We start from the raw sequence: 25,595 nt of genomic DNA on the forward strand, positions 1-25,595 counted from the left end.
CAGTATAAAATGTGAGCATAAGTGACAGAATAAAGTGTAGATCCCCAAAACACGATGAGGGTGAAGGGAGACCTCTTCTATATGAACAACCATGCTTCTGCTTCAGAGGCATGAATTACCCAGGTTCAATCTTTGTTTCTCTTCAAGAGTGCCTTGGAGGGGAAGGAAAAAAAAAAAAAAAGCCGGTGTGGCTGATTGGGATGTTTGCTTGTTGTAAAGCAGAGTTGGACTGAAAAGGTGAGGCTGTTAAACCAATTTCTCTGCTTGCATTTTATACTAAAGCATGATTGACTGTGTTTTGCAAAGTAAAGTTTTGGGGGGTTGGTGTGTGTGCGTGTGTGGTTCTTTCTTTTTTTTTTTTTTTTTTTTTTTTTTTTTTGATGGAGAGAAGCTGACAAATCCCCTTGCCTTGCACTGGATGTTTTAACATTAGCAATGCATGTAGTTATTCTGAAGTCTGGCAGGAAGAAGAGTCTCAGAGGGGATCAGGAATCTTTGAAAATAGGAAAAATGGGAAAATGCTAGTCAGAAACTAGTTATTGTTTTAACAGCCCTAATTAGAATTTGGAAACTCCATCCTATGATATTTCTGCAAAGCCAAGAGAACCAACTCAGCTGTTCAGAAGGGAAAGTCTTGCTAACAGCATTGTCCAGAGCTTCTGTTCTTGTTAATACCCATTTACCTACAGTAGGTCAAGGCCCTAGGTATAAAAAGCCTGATTTGCTGCCCTTGAGCAGAATTATTAAAAGCTCATGCTGTTGTTTCACTAACACCTTCAGTAGTGCTCCTCTGAAGCCTGTAATGGACAGATGTTGTTCTTGCCCTTGGAAGCATCCAACCCAGCTGTAGTGTTCTCAACACTAATCACCTCTGAGTTGTGAAGACCCAACACTTGGTTGTAGTGTAGACCTGGCCTGACTTCTGTATGAAAGGCAAGAGGGAGTTAATTATGGTTCTTGATCTAAATTTGAATAAATGCTTTCCCAAAGGACAGAAGCAAAATATACCAGATTTCTTTTTCTTCTTCCTGTCTGGGGTACTGGAGAGGGGATATATGGTCAAAACCAGTGCTGGATTCGCACCTTTTTTGGTAGGCTGAAAAAAATTATAGGTCTGTCTTCATTTTCTGCCTCTCCTTGGGGATGCTTAAAGAAGAGAGGTTGATAACTTTGCAGTTTCTCCAGCGGTGTTTCTGGCTAGCAGGTAAAAGCAGTGGTGACTAAACTCCGGGAAGATGTACTAACTGTAATTCAAATCCTTCCCCCTATATTTGCCTTCCTGACAATGAATACTCTTCATGTTGTAAATGAATGCCATTTTGTCTTGCTTGGGCTGCACCTAGATGTCTGGAAGAAACAGTTTTCATGTCAGTATTTGCATTCATCTGGGCTCTCTGTGAGTATCCGTGTTTCTCTTGCTGAAATGTCTTTGGGATGCACAGTCTTCTCCCTGTCCCAGTTTAAGCAATGTCTTGCTATGGCCTCAGCTGCCTCTACAGCTTATGGGTCTTGCTGCATTACAAATGAGGATAAAAATTAAATTGCTACTAATAATGAAGACTTTATGTTATTAGCAAAGATCTTTAGTTGTTTTGTCTTTCACCAAACAGATGCTAGTTGCCTGATTCAGAATAGAAATTTACTGTCTTCCACTCTTGAACAGAAAAATCAGTTTTTCTCCTAATGTTAACATGTAGAATTTGTTGGGGTCTTCTAATGTATGCTTTGGGGCCCTGGAGAATCCAAGTGCTCTTCTGAAAACTACAGAAGTGATGAACATTTATTGATTACTAGCCAAGTTTCTTGGCCCACACAGTGTGAGATCTTGACTTTTGTCCCTTATAAAATGCTGTTGTTTTCCATATTTGTTGCTATTTTACTAATAGCTTTTTAGAACATCTCTTCCCTTCTCAATTCAAATGGTTTCCTAGTAAACAAGACAACAATCCAGTATGTCTGAAAATGAATTGTATTATCCTCACTGAACTACCTTCTGTCAGTACTCATAGAAATCGTAGGTTGGAGACTTGAACATAGAAAAAGTAGATCCAATTCATGTTATGTTAGAGGCTGAGCTTTTGTATAACATGCTCCAGTATGTGTTGCCCTAAGGGGGCATACAGATATATTGGGTAATACATACCTCAGAGGGCTCTGGCTCGAGTCCTGCATCTCTTGTGACCTGCGAGTTGTCCTTATTGCATGTGTCTTCTGAACTGCACATGCCTGACTGAAGCAGGCCAAGCTCTTAGGCTTGGATTTTTTATTTTTCCGTGGTAATTTTTCATACTGCTGCCTGACATAGGATAGCATGCTGTGAATGTATGAGAACAGTAGAGGTTCTGGAGTGCACAAGCCCTCGGCTGCTTTCTTTGGGCCAGACGGTGATCAAAGTGTTTGTGTGGTGTGGGGAGAAAGGTTGGAGGCCAATGAGCGTTGCTGTGGTTAGAGCTCAGCAGGTAGTGTGGTGACACTGAGAATTGCTTTCCCGCACATTGGGGCTATGTTATGGGCAGGTATTGGCACAGACAAAGCCCCTTCATCAGTAAATAGTCCGGTTCCTTCCTTTATCTATGGCCTGGTGATTCTTGTGCAGATTTGGTCTCTGCTGAGCACAAATGCACTTCAACATGTTTCCGAAAGCAAAATTTGACCTTCAGTGTTTTTGTAGGCCAGCCAGTCCTGTAGTCTTTGAAGTAAGTGTCAGGTGGGGTTGGGAAGTGTTCACCCACAGAGTTGGGGCCTTAGGTCCCTGTGTGTTATCCAGGCTAGGTATATTTCTGGCTGGGGGCAGAATACCAGGGCAAAGTAAACCCCGTAGCTGTGCTGAAAGCAGAGCTGCTGTTCCTCTGCCCTGTGGAAAGCAACTGCAGCTTTCAGGCTGAAGCAGAGTTTTCTTTTGTGCAACTGGCAGCTCGGCCTTTAGCTGGTGGAGATCTCAACAGGAAATTTTGTAGTAAATGTACGCATGTGTATTTGTCCGAGCATGTACTTAACGCAAGAGAACATTTGTTGTACAAAACAAGAACAGTACGAGTTACTCATTTTCAGTGCAGAGCTAACAGAATAAGTATATTGTTGGTGTTGAAAATCAGAAAAAATAGTTATAAAGGACCTTGTATCTTCTTATGCACCCCTTTTTGCACCCTTTAATCTGAGTTGCCGCATGCCTGTCTGAGATCAGGGATAGCCAGCAAAATCCCCACTTAGGTCTACTGTGGATGCGCACAGACCTCTATGGTGTTTGGGTATTAGATTCCCCCCCCACCTTATAAGCCTCTGTTGTGTTACCCTGCTACGGTGTGCCCCTGACAGAACAACGAAGTGTTTTGTTGATGTTTAGAAGGTCTTGCTGGGGATGGACCCTGCCTGTCTCCAGCGTAAGAGCCGTCCCTGGTCTCTGTGAGCCCCAGTTCTCTACACTTTTTGGAGGACTCTGAAGTAACAGCTACGACAGGAATGCTTAAAGAAGGTGGAATGGAAAGTTTTCTGCATCAGAAATTACTTGTCAACTTTTTCACTGAAAAACAAAGATTTGGAAGGGACACTTGAGCTTCACTTCACTCCAAACAGCCTTCAAAGGATCAGATGATTTCTCAGACATATTAACTATAGGATCTTTCCCCTCCTTGTAAGTTGTGAGTAAACACTTTCCTTTTTGCAAAGACTTTCTCTGCATTTTAGCAGCAGCTTGCAACAGGCTCTTCACCTTCTGAGGTCTAGCAACTGTATTCCCTAAAGCACGCGAGGAACGTCCTGTTCCCACCGAGACGAGCCCCCGGACTCTGACTCAAGCTACTTCTTTCCTATTTAGTAGGATGTTGATTGTGATCTGCCAAAGCCATGGCTCAGATAAATATTTATTTGTTTGTGAAAGAATCCTCAGGGAATGCAGGGAAATATCCTAAGGAATGCAGAAAATACTAGTCATTCTTATTGCATTTTAGACTTAATTTCTGTAATGGAATCATAAAGCTCTTTTGTCCAGTATTGATTTTTTTTTTCATTATTATTATTATCATATGAGCTATGTGCTAGCCAGATTACTGCTTGAGCCCTACCGTATTAGAGCAGGTCACTAATGTATTGTATTGAAACCAATTTGTGTCTTCACCATCTGTCTCTTTCTGTTGGAAGAAAAATAGAATTGTTCCTAATTAATCAGGAGCTAGTTGCTGGAGCTTCTCATTGGCTCTCTATTCCTTGGAGGTTAAACTTAACAGGAAATCTGGCGTATGTTAACTCTTAATTCTGTGCATTAATGCAGACTTCAATATAGTAGCTGGTTGATAGGTGATAATGCTCTGAGTGCTAAGGAGATGATGCACAGTAATGGAAGCAGGACTGTGACATAACCTTTTGCAGTGTCCTGAAAATGGGCTCTTGCTTTCAGTTATCTTGTTTCCTGAGAATAAGTTCTTGCTCATTGCTTATAGGACTTAATAGACAGAGGAGAGAAATAGATGGAGAGGTGGTGGGAAGGCAGCCCTAGGAAGAAAAGGGCAGGAAGGAGAAGACTGCTTGTGTAGTATTTCATATGTAATGTTAGTAATGTGCAGGATTCCACCTAATCTCTGTAACGTTCTCTAGGTTTTGTGCTGTAGTCACCACCAGGGCTTCTGAGAAGAGAAGCTTTCTGCTGAAATTTTCCTTCATCAGTTGTACTCTGGCTCTGTGAAACAACACGTGAGTAGCTCTATACACCTCAGATTTCCACTGGTCTGAGTAAATCACTTGGGCAGTGGTGGGATAGATTCAGGGGATTCATGATCCTTGGATAAAACTGATCCTGCACCACCTTCTCCACTTGAGTTTGTCCTGTCCTTCAGGGCAAAGCTCTCTGTACGAGGTCCTGCTGTTCAGAGCTGACATGAGCCCCTGGGTTTCTGTATCACAGGCTGGTTTCTACTGTGTTTAAAACAAGTTACATGTGATGCTGGGGGAAGTGGCACACTACCTCTACTGTGCTGGATATGCTCACACTAAGCTGTTGCTGTTTTAGTTTGTTTGAGTTTTGCTTTTGTTTCTTCCAAACTCTGGATGTTGCTTGTTTCCAGGGATGACCTTAAGGGCTTTTCAGGAAGCACAGTCCTCTCGACTTCTGCCACTCTGTCCTTTAAAGGTTTGTCTCGGCATTACCCACACCTTGGGAGAGCCAGACCTTCGCACCTGGAAGAAAACAAACTCATCAAGAAAAAAAACTTTTTTTTTTCTTGTTTATGCCAATTAATTTGCTCCTGTGCAGGCGGCAGCGCAGAGCTCGCGTCCCGGCTGGCAGGGCGGTGCGGCCGGGCGCGTTGCCGGGGTGGCTCTGCCGCCCGCGGTGAGGAAGAGCCGCCCCGGGGCCGCCGCCGTGCGGGGGGTCGGGTCCTGCCCGGCCCGGCCCGGCCCGGCGGCGGCGGAGGGGTTAAGGCGGCGGGGCGGGGAGCGGCGGGGCGGCGGGGCGCTGTGCGCGGCGCTGCGCGGCGGCGGCGGCGGCGGCGGTGAGTGGGGCCGGGCGGGCGGCGGCAGCGCGGGGCCCGGCGCCTCCGGCGGGCTCGCCGGGAAGCCTCCGGCCGGCGATGGCAGTACCTTTACCGCAGACCTAACGCGCGACTGCCTTTTTTTTTTTTTTTAATCTAGCAGTACAAAACTCCCTGCGGTTTTGTGTAGGACTTTTTCCTTCGTGCTTGAACGCCCATCGGGAGCCCGTGTCCCCTTGCTGGCGAACGGAAAGTCGAGTCGCGCTCGAGCGTCCCGGGGTGCTGCTCTCCGGCGGCGTGTGCGCCCGGCCGCCTTTGAGCTGAGCTAACGCCGCCTCGGAGAGGGGCTGCAGTCCTGCGCGCACGTCGCTCCCGGTGTGTGTGTGTGCGCGCACATATAGGTTATATACACACACTCACACACACGTGCATGTAGGAAATATCTCTATTTTGGGTTTTTTGCACATCTCTGGATTTGTATGTATATTTATTACCAGTGCCTCAGCAGACTACGTGGTGGTTTGGCATGGATGGATCCCTTGATTAAGTTATTCATAAGGTACGGTCTTAATCTGTGGAATGCATTGAAAAATAGCAATGATATTATTTTGCATGATATCGTCTGACAGTTTGTTTCTTTAAGGAAAACAAAATGCACTTTATCTTTTTTCTGTTGCTAGAAATCATGTAGATAGGTCCATTCTCCTTACTGCTGTAATATAAATCTAGAAAAAGACACTTCTTAGAAATTGTTAACATGGATTGCTGTAGCTTGGTCTTTAAGCTGTGTAGAGTATGTGATTTCTTGTGTGTTCTTATGGTCTTCTAAGTAGTGTACCAGGAAGTTCAACACAACAAATCCAGTTATATGGTGAAAAATCTGATAATCACTAAGTTCATCTGTCTAGTGAAAGTGAGTTAAAAAAAAAAAAAAAAAAAAAACCCTTTGCACAATCAGAAGGGATGCAGCTCTTACCAGCACTTAGAGCTTGAAGATTGTGCTCCCCCCACCCCGTTCCCTCCCTCCCCCCAGGGTGCCAGACTATAGTTTCAGACCAATTGGACTGATTGTATCCTCCTGTGCTACTGACTGTTAACCATTTCAGAACATCCTCCAGCACAGTCTTTGCTATCAGCTAATGAAATAAAGTCTCTTTGGTTGGCACCAAAGAATAGACATGTTTCACAGAAGTGATTTCCTAGGTACATGGTCTAAAAGATTGACGTGATGGGAAGCAGTCTACTGATATGGTATTAGTTCCACTTCCATGTGTCTAGCAAATACCTTTTGGAGCCCACCATTTCTGCCGCTTCACTGAAATGTATGCTTGCAAACCCGGGCTCTGGATTTGTTAACAAATCACATAAATAGGTACCTTTTCTAATCGGAAGTGGCAAGATCTTTAGGTCTTCATCAGCTATGTGCTGAAAATAAAAAATAAATAAAAATTTACGTGGTGAATGTATTGAGTCTTTGTTTTCATTCCATATGTTTTGCAAAAAACTTGCTAATTTATCAAATTATAAAATAGATCTTTGTCATTCATGATTTGATTTGAAAGTTCTGAAGAAAAGGAAAAACTTAGTTAAGAAGCAGAACAGGTTTTTTCTTCCAGGCATGTTTTACAGTGTAAAGGCTGTGTGAATGGCTTTTAAGTATTTTAAATACCGTGTCTGTTTCCGCATTATAGGATGACCTGCCAGCTCCTTCCAGAACCACACTTAAAGGAGACTCTAAATGAAAGCTTTGCAGTGAAGTTTTTATTTTGGACTCTGTATATAGATTTAGTAAACCATAATTTCAGAAAGTCTTAAATTACCGAAGTCTGAAATCTAAACTTGTGGTAACTAGTGAGTTACTTAGTATCTGCCCCTAACAACTTTTTGTAGTGGATGAGAGCTTTAAAAAGCAGTTTGGTGTAATAGAGTAGCTTTGTACTAAAGGGATTTCAGGAATTAGAGCCTGAGCTTCGTGATGACTTTGCCTAGGTGTCCCTGTGTTTCCGTGCCTCGCAGCCTAACTGCCTGTGCCAGTCTGCAGTGACTCACAGGGGAACAGCACTGTCACAGGGTGACACTTCTGTGTGCCACTAGTGATTCGTAAGGCTCTTATCGGCCTTTGTGCACCAAGTGCTGTGGCCGTGGCCGGCGGTACTATTTCCTGTCTTGGCAATTTAAATATTTAGGCTTGAGGTTCTAAATCTTTGGTAGATTTAATGCTTTTCTTAAGAATGCATTCTTAAGAATTTTCTTAAGAATGCATTCTTTTCTTATATGAATTCCCAAAGGTACTAATTCAAGGACAAATGATTTATGCTTCTCAGAAATGTGACCTACATATAAAATCATCTTTATTTCCTTCACTTCCTTCCCCCCTTCCATTTTAGTCCAAACTGATACCATTAAAATGGACTATTACTGAAAATTATCAGAACTGTGGTGGAAATTTGACTGTACTTACTATCAAGTTAACATTACGTAGATGAAGAAGGATTGAAGTGGAAATGGATGTGGCACTCTGCTCCCCTTTTTCTAAAGGGAGTTGAAGACTAAGATAATGATATAATGTTGCTTGTGCATGCTTGATTTGTATTCACCATCAATTATCTGAAATTGGGAATACTTAAATTACAAAAAAAAAAAAAAAAAAAAAAAAGCCCTGCCAGAAGTGGATTTCCCTAGTAATATATAGATCTTCTGGACTCAGCAGCCTACTCATTAAGCCTTGAATAATTTTTTTTTTTTACAATGATTTTTTTTTCTAATTTGTACAGCTGAATTTTTTAAAAAGTGATTTTTAAAGTCCGTTCTTAATTTCTTGAAAAGTGGACTATGTAACATGCTGCTCCAAGTACAGACAGTGCCCGCAGAATTTCCTTAGTAAAGAAAATGCAAAACTGTTACTTCTGCAATAATTTTTCTCTGTATTCCTGCTCAACAAATGTCCTGTCAGCTTGCATTACATCCTCCAATGGTACCAGATAAAAAGGCTTTATTTTAGTTTCTGAGATATTCAGGGGTAACTTTGTGTTCTTTATGCTTCAGAAACTAACCTGATTCTAGGAATGGGGATTTGGTGAGAAACTTCCTTTCAATTTATTTCTCTAAATTGATTTTTGTATAATATCGATTAACTGTTAAAGACAATTAAAAGTAAACCAGAGTGCTTACCTCATAAAATTCCTCTTACGGTTACATATTAACATTTTTGGCTTCTGCTGCATTACACACCCTTTTCTGCATTGGTATTTCTTTTTTTTTCTTTTCTTTTCTTTTTTTTTTTTAAGCTGAGGTAACCTGAACGGGTTTCTTGGGTTACTGTGCAATCATTTGGCTGTGTTCTTCTCCATGGCCTTACATCTATTCAGGGTGTGGAGGAGAACACGCGATCAGTTCCCTTTCTGAACTGGTACTACTTGTACGTGTAGCTTGGCCAAGGGGCACCCTACTTTCCTTTACCTCCCCAGGCTCCTCTCTTGGGAACGAGGTGCGAGAGAGCTTTTCAGTAATTTGAAAAATAAAAGGACTTTGTCACCAGTCACCTATCCAGACCAAAAAGGAGGCTGAAGGTGTTCTTGTCTTCTGATAGACCAGGTTACAGGCAAGTGAGAGCACTTCTTCAGGGACCCCTTGCCAGGGGGTTGCGAAGGGCATGGTGTGGGAGCCTTCAGACAGTCCTTTAGCAGTACTGTTTCAAGGGCCACCTTTGCCTTTTTTTTTTTTTTTTTTTTTTTAAGCTTATCCTACACGATATTTGTAGATAGGCAATTGCTGCTGCTAAACGTTTCTCTGCAGTAACGGTTTGAATACAGAATCCAAAGATAGGTGATTTCAGATGACTTGCCTCCTTGCCCTGCCACCCATGCCTGGGATAAGTCAGTGTGATAAACTGCTTTCTGAAAAGCATTTATTTATTTATTTTAATAAGTTTCAAAGTAAATTACAGAGGTCTGTATCTAATACCTCTTCTTTGCTAATGGAAAACTGGAGGCAGGGAGGTTAAGCGCTCCAGCGTGGGCTGGCGTCCTGCCCACATCCCAGTGAGCGAGCAGACGAGCAAAACCCCCGTGCTTCTCGCTCGCCTGCTCCTGCACAGAGCCGCCTGCCCCTGCTCTGCTTCGCCTTCTCCCCTGCTGTGCTAGGGCTTGTCCTAGATGCTGAACTGTTCCGAGTTTCTGTCCCGAAGTCCCTGAGCAGCTCTGGGGAAGCCAGCAGCGCAGCGGCCTGGCGTCTGCCTGGGCTCACTTCTCCTGCCTCGCGCAGGGCTGGGCAAAGTTAGCACAGCACCTCTGCCCCGCGGGGAGCTCGGCTTGGAGGCCCTCGCCGCGGCTCGGCGGGCCGGCCTGCGCTTGTGCATCCGCTCCCTGGTGCGCTTAGACAGCGGCAGGGCACAAGCCGTGGCGCATCATAAAATTCATGCCAGCTTTTCAATAAAGTTGCAGCAAATGTATTGAAACAACTTGGTTTTTAATGGACAGGAAACAGGCAGACAACCATTGGGGTGTGCCATGCATCACTTGGTGGTTTGCAGGCTAAATTTTTTAATGACCTTCTTGTTAAAATTTCTTACTGTGAAACATTGTTTGAGGTTTTCTTCAGAACTGTCTGCATTAATAATGAATGACTCTACTTGGAAGGGATTTATAGGCTGAAGTAATTTTGAATCAGTGATTTAAGAGATGATTTTAATCACAGTTTGAATCAGCAAAATCCTTGATTTAAAAAACTGATATTAAATTTTATTATAAATTTGCATTTTTGGGGTCACTTTCTTAAAGCAAACTAGATTTAAATTGGGTAACAACTATTAAAGCATGTTTACTGGTGTATAGGCAAAGCTTTTGTCCTAACTATGCTAAGCAGATGATTTATTTTAGTAATCCTTTATTAAGTAGCTAGTGTAATATGCTACTTCATACACTCATGCAAATTCTTGACTTTTGAGAATGAAAAAGTATATTGTGCAACTTGATACAAGTAACATATTTGAACTGATTTTTAAATTTCTCTGTATAATCTGTCTTTAAGACAACATTACTCAAAATGTGCTGAATTGGGAAGAATTCTTAATGCATGTTTTTGCATTTGAAACCAGTTTAACAGAACCAAATCCTTCAAAACTTTGGAACGGATGATTTCTCCCACTCAAAGCTTATGTTTACTCAGAGTGGTAGAAGAAAACACTCTTTCCAGTCCATCAGTTTCTGATATTTGTAGCCAAAATTGGTTGAACTGAAGTAATTAAATAGATTGATGTGATGAAAAGAACCTTTTGACAAATGTGTACTCTCCGCCCTATAAAGTTTTGATGTCTTTGCTTGAGAGAAACTTAAAACAAGCTAATAGCTTAACCCTTTTGTAGAATATGCGATATGTGGTTACTGCCTTTAAGGTTGGAGAGTGGGCCCTGTGTGGAGGTTTGTAAAATCCTGAGTAGCACAGAGGAGGTAAACAGAGATTGACTGCTGTCCTTTCCACTGAAAGAGCTAGAGGTATCAAACTAGTGAGAGCCACTTTTAAAACAAAAGATGATGATTCCTCATGAAGTGAGTAGTTGAACTGGGGAGCTCTGCTCCAGCATGCTGTGGATGATGGAAGCTCCTATTGACTTGAGCCTGGTTAAGTTCATAGAAATCTTCTCACTTCTAAATACGCAGCAAACATCTGGCTCAGGAATTGCATTGGCTGAGATATGTAGGCTGGGAGAATACTGGAGGAGGCATCTCCTGGTCTTACATTCATTCCTGAGCCATGTGTCTCTGGCCCCTTACAGAGACAGTATCTCTATAAGACTGTCTCTCTAAGACTGGTCTGACTAACGTAGCTGTTCTGCTTCTTTAGTGTCTATTACTTTTAAAACGTTGAAAAACAATATTGTGCCTGGATTTTCAAATTTGTTTAGAAATATTTAATAAATATTTGAAATATAATTTAAGATCTTTTTTCTTCTTTTTTCTTTTTAAGCTTAAACCTGCCTTGATTCAGATAAACATCTCCAATTTGGCTGCAGAAGAGAAGACCTGGAAAACAAACTCATGCAACGTGTTAAACTGTGCCATGCCAGGAAACTTGGGATATCCTATCACACGTCTCTCCTGCCTAATGTGTACTGGTGCAAGGCTGCTGAGAATACAGCTGCATAGGTCTGTCGCAGCTGCACAGCTCTCCTGAGCCCAGGCTAGTTCTGCTGTGAGGACATAAAATAAAAAGGAAGCATGAAATAAACCACTTCCTGGAAGGACTGGGGAGTGACAAGTGCTTTTTGTTCATAGTTTGATGCAGATGATGAAGTGCCAGCTACATCTGTGCTCTGAAGTACTGGGATGCAACCCAGCTCCAGTTCAGTTACTGTTCTGATGCAACCTCTGCTTCTGTTCTGATGCACCATCTCCAGAGTCTGCTCCATGACCTTGAGACCTCAGCTGGATGCTTTTCTACTCCCTCCTGTCTTATCTCAACATCTCAAGATATCTCATTCGAAGTCCACTCTTGAGCGTTGTTTTTTCAAGCTCTGCTGTGTGACAGTGAGTGTTTGTACTGTGATTGTTTTGGTGGAGATTTACTGATGTGTGACTTCTTTGGGCATACTATTTCAAATGAGGTTGGTATCTCAATAAGCAGAAATATTTAGAAAAGGTTCCTAGTTGTTTTGGATTTTTTTTAAAGCTTGTTCTCAGATAAGATGCAAAAAGTGTCTGCAGATCTATCTGACTCTCCTGTTAGAACAAGTAAGAGAGATTCATTTCTTGAGATGATTATGTAGTAACATGCAGCATGTTCAGAAAACCTGCCCTATAATTTTCAGACTTTTCGGCTATTCGTGCCCAAAATGTTGCTTCTATATGCAGGCATTTGGGTTGTTCTGTAAAAGTTTCCTGTCAAGCTCAGCAAGTCTTTACCCATCAAGGCAGTAAGATCAGAGCCATCTCGCCTGGGCAGGGCTCCCAGCGCTTGTCTGTCGATGAGTAACTGTTGTCTGCAGCTTCTTAGGGACTTCTAGTCACTTATAGATCTAACAGAATCTTATTCTTTTGAGTACTCCCTAGGTGAGAATAGGGAATTTACTGACTGCCCAACTCTACTATATTGCTGTGAACAGGGAGAGGTAGGCATCAAACTCTAGTTGACTGCTTACCATAGACCTGAGTTGCTTGGGTTTTTTATTTTTAGATGAAGGGATACTCTGTAATATTTCAGTGCAAGGGATGATTTTCTTGTTTCCTTCCTCTTCTTATCCTTAAATAATTGTTCTTCCTTCTGACTATGTACTCAAATTTGATGCTTTAAAAAAAGGTATTCTTTTATAAAATAAGTAGTTGCCTAGAATCTTGAGGGTAAGAAAATGGACAACAATATCAAGTGGCTGGCCTTCACATTGACTACTAGACGTAGGGCAGAAACCAAGAAATGGCAAGGAACTAGTTCAGGAAAAACAAAGTGTTCAAAGATGTTTTTTTTCTTTTTTTCCTTTTTCAGTTCACTGAAAATACTAATTGTGGAATAATGCAAGTTAATTAAAATCAGATAATATAAATATTGCATGAAAGAAATACACAGTAGAATATTTTTAAAACATTAATATAAGATGAAACTTTAATATAAAAGATTTTTTCTGAGTTTTAAGATAATAAATGTGGATTGTTAGCCAGCCTGCTGGAGATGTGCTTAATTTGCTTCCCAATCCTTGGAGAAACTAGAGCTAACTGTTAGCCTATTATTGCCTGTCATTACCTAAACAAATCTGATCATCTTCTGAGATCAGTTTTAGCTGCAGAGGTGAAAAGCTTAAGCCTTGCTATAGTTTTTAGCTTGTGACCATTTTTCCAGTTCTTTTTTCCATATCTCTTTTCATCCTTGCTTAGTCTACTGTTCTGACACTCATAGCACACGGAGACTTACAAGGAGGTTTACAGAAGTTTTTATTAGCATTGCTGCCTCTCTGGTAGCATCGTATGCAGATGCTTCCGGTCTGTCCTCCAAGTTAGCCACAAGTTTGCTATTCTGTATAGTGTCTAACGTGATTAAGATCTTATGCCACAGTTGGATTCTTAGATTTTGCTATAATTTTACAATAACTATTAATGATGTTATTCACAGCTGTGAGAGGCTGATGTTAAAACAAACTTATTCAAATACTGACAGAGAATTCAGGGGTTAGTTATGATCAGACACAAACTTACTACCAGGCTATGAGACCCTGCACAGTGTCTGGTCACCACAAGTAATTACTGTCAGAGCTGCCAGTGTAAATTAGTTTGAACTCCTTTCGGTTCCTAATAAACGCAGTAAAATTGCCAGGGCAGCTGACGCTGATCTCACCAGAGAAATTGAAGTGTGATGTAATTGGGAAAACAGACTTCCCTTTCCATCATGTTTAATAGCCATCTGTCCTAAATAGTGCTGAGTGGGTGTAAGAAAAATACCCCACACTACTGCTGTTGCTGGGGCTTTCTTTATCCTGTGGTTGGGTAGGGAACTGCATTTTGTTTTTTGAAGATAATTTTTTGTGTGTTGCTCACAGGGCTCTGGGTTGACAGCCCAATAAAATAATCTGTGGGTTTAGTATAGTCAAATATGTAGAATATATTTTTCCCTTTTTAGCACACTTACTTAAATTCTGTAGCAGTAAATAACAAGCATGTGTTTACAATGTGTGTGCCTTGGACATTATACATACATGCATTATTACATTCATTAATATAGAACTAAAAAAAAACCCAAAAAAAAGCCTATTACTGAAAAAATATTATTGCTTAGTCACTAAAATGGAAGAGTTGTGATTTATGCTTCACTGTCTTGACTGGATACTTGGGGAAATGGAAAAAATAATGGAGCTGTGGCTCAAACATGGGATTTCAGAGTAAGAAGGGCCTGGCTGTTATTCAGACTTTCCTCGTGACCTTCAGAAAGTCACTCTTAACCTCTTAATTTCAACTTTGTTGCCTGCTGGTGCAAAGGGTTTGGGGGTTTGTAAGTGGGTTAGTCTTTTGAAAATTCCAAATTCATCAAGGCATCGTGTGTTGCAGTCCTTACAGAGACAGAATGTTGCTTTCTCCATTAACTGTACAATATGAATTTTTTCTTGAGGCCTCCAAATATATTCCTTTTTATGACCCTCCCCTCCCTCCCCAGCTCCCGAAAAAGAGATGTTAGGTGTAGTGATTCAAGCAAGGACCATCAGTTAATTTTAATCCTTTTTTTTTTTTCCTCCCCCCTCCTTTGCCCCTTCCTAGGATGCAGGGGCTTTAATCCAGGATGAACGAATGCTACTATGATAGACGCATGGACTTTTTCTATAACAAGACAAACACTGACACGGTAGATGAGTGGACAGGGCCAAAGCTTATTGTTGTTCTGTGTTTTGGGACGTTTTTCTGCCTCTTCATTTTTGTTTCGAATTCATTGGTCATAGCAGCTGTGATCAAAAACAAGAGGTTTCATTTTCCTTTTTACTATCTCCTGGCCAATTTAGCTGCTGCAGACTTTTTTGCTGGAATTGCCTATGTCTTCTTGATGTTCAACACTGGCCCAGTGTCTAAGACATTAACTGTTAACCGCTGGTTTTTGCGTCAGGGTCTTCTGGATACCAGCCTAACAGCTTCTCTGGTGAATCTCCTCGTCATAGCTGTTGAGCGGCACATGTCAATAATGCGGATGAAGATCCACAGTAATCTCACGAAGAAGAGAGTCACCTTTTTAATTATATCAATTTGGGCCATTGCTATTTTTATGGGTGCTGTTCCTACCCTGGGTTGGAACTGCCTCTGTGACATTACAGCCTGCTCATCCCTGGCCCCTATTTACAGCAGAAGTTACTTGGTGTTCTGGAGTGTCTTAAACCTTGTAGTTTTCTTCATTATGGTGGTGGTTTACATAAGAATCTACATGTACGTCCAGAGGAAAACAAATGTTTTGTCTTCACACACTAGTGGATCCATTAGTCGCAGGAGGACCCCAGTGAAGCTTATGAAGACCGTCATGACTCTCTTAGGTAAGAGACTATGGCCATGCTGTGCAAGGCTGGCAGTGCCAATCAATGCTTAAAAAAAAACCAACCAGACAACCCCAAACTTCTTAGTGCTGGCGCTGTTTAGCTTTCTGTCTGATGTAGCTAGTGTTACGCCCAAAAGAAATGCGAAGTAAAAGACCAGTCGACATGTAGAAGAAAGTCCTCTCCATTCAGTAATGCTCAGACTGTTTGGCTGTAGGATGCTTGTTACAAAACACAAATTATCTATAATTAGTGGGGGGGAAAGAATTACAGAATGTGTTTGGAGGAAAAAGGCTTGTAAAGGCTCATAACTACTTAGCAGGACACGCTCAAACTAACGTTCTTTAATATCTGCACAAGGCCCTGGATCCTGTGGCTGTCTGTGGATAGTTTTTACTCCACTTCCTCTTCTTGGCTGTTTCTATATGTACTAACTTCTCCCCCTACAAACATGCTTCTTCTGGGGAAAGGAGAGGATGGCCTGGTGGATCTGTGACTTTGTCCTGACAGAGATTTGCTTTGCAAGGGGAGAATTCACCTTGATTTTATGAAGATTGCACACTGCAAAATGCTCTTAGATGGTGATGGAGTATGGCCTTGGATCTCTAGATGATAAAATGAGACCTGACCTACATCCTATCCTAGATACACTCTTGATACTTGAGCGACTCAGATCACTTTATCAGCTAGTTGTGATTTGGCTGCTTATTAACGTAACATAAACTAGAGGTTAAAACAGGAGAAACTTCAACTTAAAAGTAGGGTGCACAGAGTGGATGATGATCACTGGGGGGGGGAAAAAAATGTAATGGTGAATTCTTCCTCAGGAGGACTTGAAACTGAACAAGATGTTTCCTGGAAGGCAGGCTTCACTCAAACATGATTAGTTCAGCTTGCTGCAGGTGTAACTGGAGCTCTGGGACACTTGCAAAGCAGGGTTCAGATGGTAGAAAAGCCCTTTTGGACTTTCAAACTGTGAATATGGCTTTCCCATTCTGAGATGAGAATTGCTCCAATGACATATGGGTCGGCGTATGAGAACTGATGTTCTTGGGAAGGGTGCGTGTGTGCACATGGGAGGTGGTTGTAGGGTCCTACAGTATGGAGATCTGACGTGTGTCTCGTTTAACCGGACTCCTCCAGGGACAAGAATGAAGGTGTTCCTGGGACTGAAAGTTTCGCACCTTGTTTTTGCAATGGATTTTTTGAAACACTGAGATCCTATTGCCCCTGACCATCCTGCTTTAGCAGCTGGTGGAGATTTCTCTATGCCACAACTAATACTTGCCTTTATAGCCATCCTTTCTTTCCAGTGGTATTTAATGTGGTACTTCTGGGAGCTAATAAGAGAAGGAAGAGCTCTGGGAGAAAACTGTCACACTTTTTTCTGGAGGCCATAGTTGCCAGGGCAAGAAGTTAAGACTGAGAGCATTTTCTTCTTGCAGAGTCTATGCATGTTGTTTGCACAGTCGAGTATCTTTTTCTATTGCCCCCGCTCCGGTCTCTGGGGTTTCTCGCTGTCCCACAAGCAGGAGGCACGGTAATGTTTGTAAATATGGTGATTTAGGCTTAAGTGGAATTAAACCTAGTTAACGCTGGCCTTCCAGTGATAGGTCTGGGACTTCAGAGTCATCTCTGGGGTGCAATGCTTCTAACCCTCCTTATAAAATCCCTTGCTAATTTATGTTAATAATGAAGTGATTGTAATGGCAGCAGTGCGTTGCAGGCACGCTCTTGCCTTCATAATGATATGCTAACGGTTTGTCTGAGATCTGGGAGAAAGGGAAAAAAGTCCCTGGGAGATAGCTCCGTGCTGTAAATGGCACGGTGACAAAGTTTTCAGTCCCAGTTGTTGTGCACAGATGATAACTCTACCGAGCAAGAGCCAAATCTTCATCAGTTCAGGCTCAGGGCTGCTTTTTAATCTGTACAAAGAAAGTTTATTTCTTTACTTATTCAGCTGAATAACATTATTGTTTAAAAAAAATATTCAGGTCTACAATGAACCAATCACTAATTTTAAAGGTGGTGGGGAGGGGACTGTATTAATGTCTCAGTGAAGCTCCAGACTACCCTAAACTGTTTTTTCTTCTTATCTGGCAGGAGAGGGGAGCATTAAGCTTTTTGCTGTGCACTGTGCTGCAAGCAGCTGGCTGTTTTGCCATCTTTTCTTTGGCTAGATAGAGAATGGCATGACTGTAAGTTGCAAATACAACCTGCTCCCTTTTTGAGGGTAGATGGGTGGACAAGAAGCCTTTAAGACAAATGGAAAAGGAAAGTTTAGATTTTTTTTTTCTTTTAATGAATGATTTTTTTCAGTCAGTCTGATCCATGTGGTCTTTGGTACATATTTATGTTTGTTTAATCTTTAACCAGAAATCAGACCTCCTTTAACATCTAAAACAGAGTTAGAATTGAAAAGAAGTGCAGACTTAATAGTTTAGGTTTAAAAGTCTGTCAGACAAAGATTTTCCTCTAACTCCCTGTAAATTTCTGAGTAAAAAATAATCAAAATTGTTCTCTGGATGAGTTTGGAGTCTGTAGTTAAAAAAAAAAAAAATCCAGCTCCTTTGAAGGCATCTTTCCTTACTCCGAGTCAATTCTCGAAAGCCCAAGGGAGGCTTCAATTTTCTGTGAAATACCAGCCATCATCTCAGCAAGTCGTGCTCACAGTGGCTCTAGTTCTTGGCTTGGTAAGTTTTTTGTTTGTTTGTTTGTTTGCTTGCTTGTTTTTAAGACAATCACTATGCGATCCTTGCAAAAAGGCAAAGTAAAAGTGCTATAGTGTACAGCAGCTTCTACCAAAAGATATTTAAAATTAAAATTTAAAAGCTGAGATCAGTTAAACCTTGCAGAGCCTGACCTTGGAAAGGAAAGTAGACTGATGGTTCAAGCAAATTATAAGGTTCTCATTTATGCTCCTGCACCTCTTGAAGCAGCTTGTCCACTGCTAGAGCCTTGGCCTCCAAGTCCCTCCCCATCTGCCCTGCTTGTACAGTACATAGAGACAGTGCAGTGCTGGTTCCTGTCTCTTCCTTGAGTTGCAGGACTAGATTCAATCTTTTGCTTCCCCTGGAGCTCTTGTGCAATAAAACTTGAAACCCATCCATTTGGAAGGAGAAAATCCCTGCAACAAAACTCTGAATTTCTCCAAACGTGATCCTGCCCTGATGTATTAACACCCAGTGGACTGTAGTAAACTGCTGCATTGGAAAGAGACAAAAAGAAAAATGCTTTTAAAAAGCAATTCCCTGAACACTTCTATTCAAGGCAGAATCACAGGCTTCTTTCTGGGAAGTCACATGCAAATAAATCATAATGTAGAACATTGTCTTAATTCTTTATATATATATATGTGTGTGTGTATATAAATACAATATAAAAATTAATATTCCTTTAGTGGTATGTAGACCAAAGTCAGAGTGTGCTCAGTCTTGGAATAACACCCTTAGCTCTTGGTGCCACCCACGCAGGTTTGCAGGTCAGAGCAGAGAGGTGGTCTGTGCTTGAGAGGGCAGTCCCAGGTGGCTGGTAGGGGAGTTGCGGGCACTGTCACTGACCCTCCAAGTTCCTAATCCCTCGCAGTCCTTTAGCCTGTGCCAGAAGTTTGTCAGTGCTCGCCATGGCCGTGTTGCCCCACAGGTAGCTGGGGATCTTTCTTCAGAGTTATTAGGAAGGAAGATGTCTTAGAGGATGGGGGCTCAGGAGAGGAGCATTCGATTTGTAGGTGATCTGTGCAAGTCACCTCACTTACCCGGCTTCTGTTTTGCCTCAGTCAATAGAGAATAGTGATCCACTGCGTCCAGATATACCAAGGGGCTGTAAATTTGTTGATGACTGTATGATTGAGTCTGTATAAACAGGGAGATTGTGATGTATTATGAGCATCTGTAGGATTAAGTCCAAGGACCAGAACAAATCCTTTTAAGAATAATTATTTACACTTGTTTCTTGGAGCGGGATGCATCCATTCCTATTTTTTCTTAGACATTACAAAAGAACACAAAACAACCCCCCCACCACCCCCCCACACACAAATAAACCCTACTTTTAGCTTTATGTCCTTCCTTTTAAATTCTTGTTTCTTTTACTGGGGAGAGGGGCTGTTCTTAAAGCATTGGGAATGTGAGTTAAAGATCAGTGTTAACGTTTTCTTACTTGCAGAACGTGCCTTTTTAGCCACCATTTTAAAGTGTAATTCAGGCAAAGCATTTGATGGTGTTGTGTGCTGGGCCAGGCAGATTTACTTAGGAAGCCTGAGTATTACTTTAGAGATCATAATTTTTTTATACTGACTTTGCCAGTCAGAAACAAAGCCAGAACAGATCCTGCTTCCTTAGAAGGCGAGTTGGTGCCTGTGTCACTGGGCACAGGACCTACCCCAAACTCATGTCAGAGGAATTGCATTTTGGCATGTTCCTTCATACCAATTCTCCAAATTTTGACTCGAGCACGCTTCTTATAAATGTTTATTTCTAGGAATGAGAATTTATTTCTTAGAACAGTTTGAAATGTGCATACATAGCCAAGCTATTCAAACACATTATACAAAAAGTATTAGAAACTTGACTGATAGCCATATTTTCCAGGCTTTTTAATTACCAAAGGAGTTGCTAAGTGACCCAGCTGACACTTTTAAAATTGTCTGTAGATCCACTGATGAAACAGCCTATACCTATCTATATGCAGCATGCGGGTTTTATGGGTTTTTTAGCCCAACACAGTTGTTTTTAATGGTTTGTTTTTAAACCTCTGAAGATGCTTTGGAGTAAGTGCCTGATATGGTTTTAATTGAAAGTGATTCCAAGAAGCTCTGTTGCTGGATGAAGCATCTGAGAACCAGAGTTGTCATGAATGTGCTGGTATTGGTATCATAGGAGGTTCAGGACAAAACCCTGCTGGTGCCTCTGGTGTGTGGAAGGAAGCTGGCTTGTTGTGTGCCACTGGCACACTGTTGTTCTCTTCTGCTTCCACCTCCCATCTTGGCTTGGCCTGTGGCTGTCTGTCCTTCCAGTGAGACATCGCTGTCCTCTCAGGATGGAATTCTCCTGTGATCCTTCTGTTAGAGCTGGAGGAAGTGGGGTTTCCGTTTGACTGTACTGTGCATATTTTCCACCTTCTCCCTCTCTGGAGAAGAAACCAGCATGGTGGAAGCTTGTTGGCATGGGTCGGTGGGAGCGGGAAGGGTTGTGCAGCAGATGATGGCCATGGACAGGCTTTCAAGAAAAACCCTCTCTAAGGGGAGAATAAAGGTGTTTTGAAGGATCTGCGAAGACCTATGTGAGGGACCTCTGGGGACCTTTGCAAGAGGTAAAACCTAAAAGAGGAGAGAGATGGGAGCTATAACTGGCACCTCTTCTCCCTCTTTCTACCATAACCCTAAGAAGATCCATCTCAGGAGCGTAACAGCTGACATGACTTTTCCCTCTGGCATGCTAAATTGTAGGAATTCATCTGGTTGAAACAGGAAGATGGGAAGCCTAGCAAAAGAGATTTAAACTCTCTTGGATTTATCTTGTGTCATAGTCCTAGCTCAGCATATAGCTAACTTTGAAGAAGTGTGGTTGGCAGGTATGCAAATACATGATTTCAGGTGGAGTACATGTGGTAGCTCATCTGAACTTGGCAGTTAGATTCCTGCTGAAATAGCAGCTTTGAGGCGGATGATTTTCAGTTTTCGCCAATTTATAACTTAATTGGTAACTTGCTATTTTAATTCAGGCACACATGTGGCAAAGGCAACTGGAAGCTACCACACCTTTTTTTTTTTTTTTTTTTGGTCATCCTGAGAGAGAGCTTTGATTATGTGGAGAGTTTTATGGCATGATGCTGTTGAAGCATCAGTAGTGCTTCCAGGTACACTGGAATTCATTTTCAAGCAGAAATGATTTAATCTACAAGAAAATTCATGTTTAGATTTAGTGGAAAATCCTCAAACTGACCTTGAGGCATTATGATTCCTGATCTCCTATAATGTGGTGTGCAAAATCAGAGCTGTTCTCTGGTTCATGTTGCAGCCAAGCTATATATCAAGCCACTTACAGGAATTTTTAAAAATTCCTTTAAAATGAAGTTCTTTTGAAATGTGGCACTTTGTCAGGGAGAGGAGCTCCCACAGGGTAGAAAGCCTGCAAACAAGAAAATCACTGAAGGGCCAAGGCAAAGGTTTATATTTGTTTAACTATGGTTCCTTCTGGAAATTCTGTGGTAAATATAGTAAAATCCTAGAAAGGCAGCAAGTTTGAGACATGCTTCTTTCATCTGTGCCATGTTAAGAGTAGGGTGTGAATCACTTGCCTTGTATCCATACCCAATTAAATGTATTTTTGATGGAGTCAACATAACAGCACTGTACAGCCTTTGAACTGCCAACGGATGTACGGCTGTGGTTGTCTTTAGCCGTGGGCAGATGCAGCCTCCCCGAAGGGGAAGTTACAGCACAGTTCTGTAGATACCAGAGATGTCTGCAGATGTCACTTATCTCCCCCTACTTTTGCTGTTGAAACCTTTTACAGTTTTGCCTGTACAAGCAGATAAGGCTACCACAATATATCCTGGGAGCTCACAGACCAGTCCTGCACAAAGTTTGTGAGATCGGGGTTTTGTTTGTAGGAGTTGTTTGTCTGTTTTTTGTTAAAATGCAGTTTTGGGGCTTTTTCTTCTCCTGTTGACTTCCATGAAAGCACTTTACATGCCTTGCTGTAGGGTAAAAGAAATACAAGTGGTCAAAATGCTTTCTGTGTTTGTTCTAGGGAGGGTTGGTGTGTCTATTAATTTTTGCAAGGAGCTGGTGTGTTGGCTACTTTGCCGGTGACCCTTGGTGCCTAGCGAGAGCACTCTGAATACTTGGTGTGGCGTTCAGGTAGGGATAGCCTTGTTGTCTAGTTGGCCTTGTTCTAGTGCCTGTTCAAGTGGATGGGATTTGCTGTTGAATCCTGGTGCAATAAATCTGTACAGTGTTTTCTCCATTGTAGACTATAAGAGAGTTGGTGTTACAACCGCTTATTCAGCATGTTGTAGCCAAACCAGCGTGTAGTATAGAGATTGCCCAGAGAAAATGGATGTCCTGAGCTCCAGTTGTGGTAGCAGCTTGCAACTCCTGGTGCCAGTGGGTTATGGGAGAATTGTTACTGATCCTAACCATTGATTCAAAACTAACACCATGAAATTGGTACTTAATGTCACAAAAATCTTGTGTAGAAAACGTAACCTCTGAAGGAGATGGTCCCTTACGTTTCCATTCTGTACAGTGTTTTCTGGAAGACTGTAAATGTATTAGTTGAATTTTATTTGGTCTCCTTGTGAAGCTCTTTATAACAGAGGGATAACTCAAGAGTATCGTTTTGCAGTGAGATCCATGGTACTTTGCCTTAGATACTTCCCCCTCCCCCAGCAATCATAATGCTCACTGTGTCACTTGAATTCATTTTTATATACTGCTATGGCCTGCTCATCAGATGGCCTAAGCAGTCACCATTTTCATTAAAGTCCTTGAAAAAGAGAAGCGTTCAGTGTTTTTGAAACCAGGGCATGCACAGCACAGCTGACAAGGATGTGTGAGGTGCTGCTGTGGTCCTGGCTCCTGCCTTGCCTGGTTCCTTACATCACCCAGGCTATGCCTCTAATGTATGTTTACACAGATCAGATACTGGAAAATGTTATGAAAAAATGTTATGAAAATGAGCAGAACTTGCTTTCCCTATCAAAATTGTTGAAGGGATACCAAGACCCTCAGAACTTTTTCAGTATGTAGCTGCTAACATCCCTATTTGTTCGATTATTTTTTTAAGCCTGAAAAAGGGAAACTGCGCCTTTATAAATGATTGGAATTTCCTTAGTAAGTCGTTCACAGCATTACTATTGTGCAGAGTTGTAATTTTCTATTTCTGTATGTCAGACAGCAATTGTGGCTTGTGCTAAGTTACTATTATCATGCATATGGCTACTTTTTCCTTAGGCTCAAAGGCGAAGAATGACAGCCTGGCAGTGCCATGGGGAGGCCGAAGGGCAGATGGGGCTGGGCAGGGGCCCCTCCCAAGCTCGTGGCCGGGAGGTTCCCCTTCCCATTCCCCTTCCCCGCCAGGCTTGCCCGCACCCTTGCCTTTTGATGAGGATGTGCATGTAAAGATGCAAACAAGATTTTAATCTTCCTTCTTCTGAATTGTGATTTTTGTGCTTTCTTCATGCTGTCTTCACACTGTCTAATGTCACTTCTGCCCTTGGTGTTGTGGTGGATTTTTTTTGTTGTTGTTGGGGCTTTTTGGTTTTTTTGAGGCAGGTGGTGGGAGAGGATCATATTTGTCCTCTTTTACCTCTTTTACCTTTTGCTATCACCATGTGTCTCACTTTTTCCTCGCAGGGGCTGTGTCATTCCTGCCTTGCAGCTGAAACATGAGGAGAACCCTGCTGCTCCTGGTCTTGTCCTTTTGTTCCTTGCTTTGTCACGTGGGAATGCCTCTTTGACAGACCTTTCCTGTTCCCCCATCACTACTCTCATACATCCTTGTCCTTTTGTCCCTTTTGCTCTTTATTCTGCTCTTTGCTGTATTTTTTTTTCCTGACTGCTACCTCTTTCAGTTCATCGTCACTAACTCATCTATTTGTTTCTTTTTCTCTTGTCTCTTGCATCTTAATTTCTGTGTCCTGGATGCCCTTTCAAAATCTCAGATTTGGAGGCATTTCCCTTGCTTTCCTCTCTGTAGTGAGGTGCCCTCTCCCCATCTGCTGCTGGAGCCAGGTGACCCTTTCCTGACACTAGTGGCCCAACTTGTTGGGTCTCAAGTGCCCAGAAGACCTGGCCTGAGAGCACACTGTGGAGGCAGGGCTGGAGAGCCACGCAGCAGCCAGGCCACTGATAACAGGGTGCGTCCTGCATTAGCTGTGCTGTTTTCAACCAGGACACATTTAAGTTATGTGACTCTCATTTTATGAATTTGGCAGTATGCCCATGGCTTTGCAGAGTCAGCTGTAGGGCGACAGAAGACTTGTCTTTTCTTCGGTTCGTACTGTGGCAGTGGTGAAGATGGGCCAGCGGATATCTACCCCTCCAGCATACAAAAGAGAGGAGAAGGAGAGGAATTTTCTACTTTCAGGGCACTAGTTCTGCTCTTGTTTGTTTATCAGAGATCAAATTACTGTTGTGATGACCTTGGGGTGTCCTTTCCCCACTTCCATTGGAGCTGATGGCTGCTTGCAGCTGGATTCTTGCTCCCCCTGAATTTCTGAAAGCTGGCCTGCTACATGGTCAGAGAAGCTGCTAATAGATTTAACTTGGCTACTGTGATTAGTATTTTGTCCTCTCCTGCTTTTATGATTTTCCATAGATTCTTGATGAACCCAATATTCCTGGAAGACAAAGAAAGAAAAAAAATCCCCCTGCAGTTTGAAGTCTTTTTTTCTTCTTTCTTTCTAGGTGCCTTTGTCATCTGCTGGACTCCTGGCCTGGTCGTTTTACTCCTTGATGGTCTGAATTGCACCCACTGTGGGATTCAGCATGTTAAAAGGTGGTTTCTTCTTCTGGCCTTGTTGAACTCTGTCATGAATCCAATAATTTATTCATACAAAGATGATGAGATGTGGGGCACCATGAGAAGGATGATTTGCTGCTCTTCTGACGATAAGAGTCAGGACAGACGCTCGTCACGGATTCCCTCGACCGTGCTCTGCAGGAGCACGGATACCACGGGGCAGTACATTGAAGACGGCATTATTCAAGGGACTATCTGTGGAAAAGGAGATCTTGGTGACAAAGGAAACTCCTGAGCTATTCAAGGACTGACCTGGCTGAGAAAAGATGGGGGAAGGGAGAAGTTTTGTAAGAGGAGATTGACTGGCAAAGCTAGTAAACAATGTATCCACTTTGTTCCCAGAGCCCAAACTCCAGTGTTAACAAAAGCTCTTATAAATAATTGCCTGATGGGAAAGCACATTGCATGGAAGAAAACTTTCTGTGCTGCCGTCTTTCTCTCTCTTTTTTCTTTTAAGTACATGAAATTGTTCATGTCTGTGGAATAAATATGTCTGGGATACTTTTTGTGCATGGAAACAAAATGTAAACAGCACAGTGAGACCCTCCTTAAGCTCCTGCAGAAAGAATAAACCTGCCTTGCAGTGCAGTTTTGGCATTCATGGAGTATTTATGC

The 25,595-nt window shown here is 42.2% G+C and overlaps 1 protein-coding gene across 1 annotated transcript; it reads left to right on the forward strand.

Moving 5' to 3' along the window:
* The first annotated feature begins 14,717 nt into the window (after nucleotides 1–14,717).
* Nucleotides 14,718–25,268, forward strand: LPAR3 (lysophosphatidic acid receptor 3). Its single transcript, XM_013961215.2, has 2 exons — nucleotides 14,718–15,453; nucleotides 24,866–25,268. Exons 1-2 carry the CDS (start codon nucleotides 14,718–14,720, stop codon nucleotides 25,213–25,215), a joined length of 1,086 nt encoding a protein of 361 aa, XP_013816669.1. The 3' UTR covers nucleotides 25,216–25,268.
* The last annotated feature ends 327 nt before the right edge of the window (nucleotides 25,269–25,595 follow it).

The sequence above is a fragment of the Apteryx mantelli genome, chromosome 8, assembly GCF_036417845.1.
Source record: "Apteryx mantelli isolate bAptMan1 chromosome 8, bAptMan1.hap1, whole genome shotgun sequence".
In the NCBI taxonomy this organism is placed as follows: domain Eukaryota; kingdom Metazoa; phylum Chordata; class Aves; order Apterygiformes; family Apterygidae; genus Apteryx; species Apteryx mantelli.

Excerpts from the sequence above, each read along its gene's own strand:
- LPAR3 (XM_013961215.2), top strand. The coding sequence starts at position 14,718 with ATGAACGAATGCTACTATGATAGACGCATGGACTTTTTCTATAACAAG. Across the intron at positions 15,454-24,865 it reads GACCGTCATGACTCTCTTAG|GTGCCTTTGTCATCTGCTGG; the intron begins GTAAGAGACTAT and ends CTTTCTTTCTAG.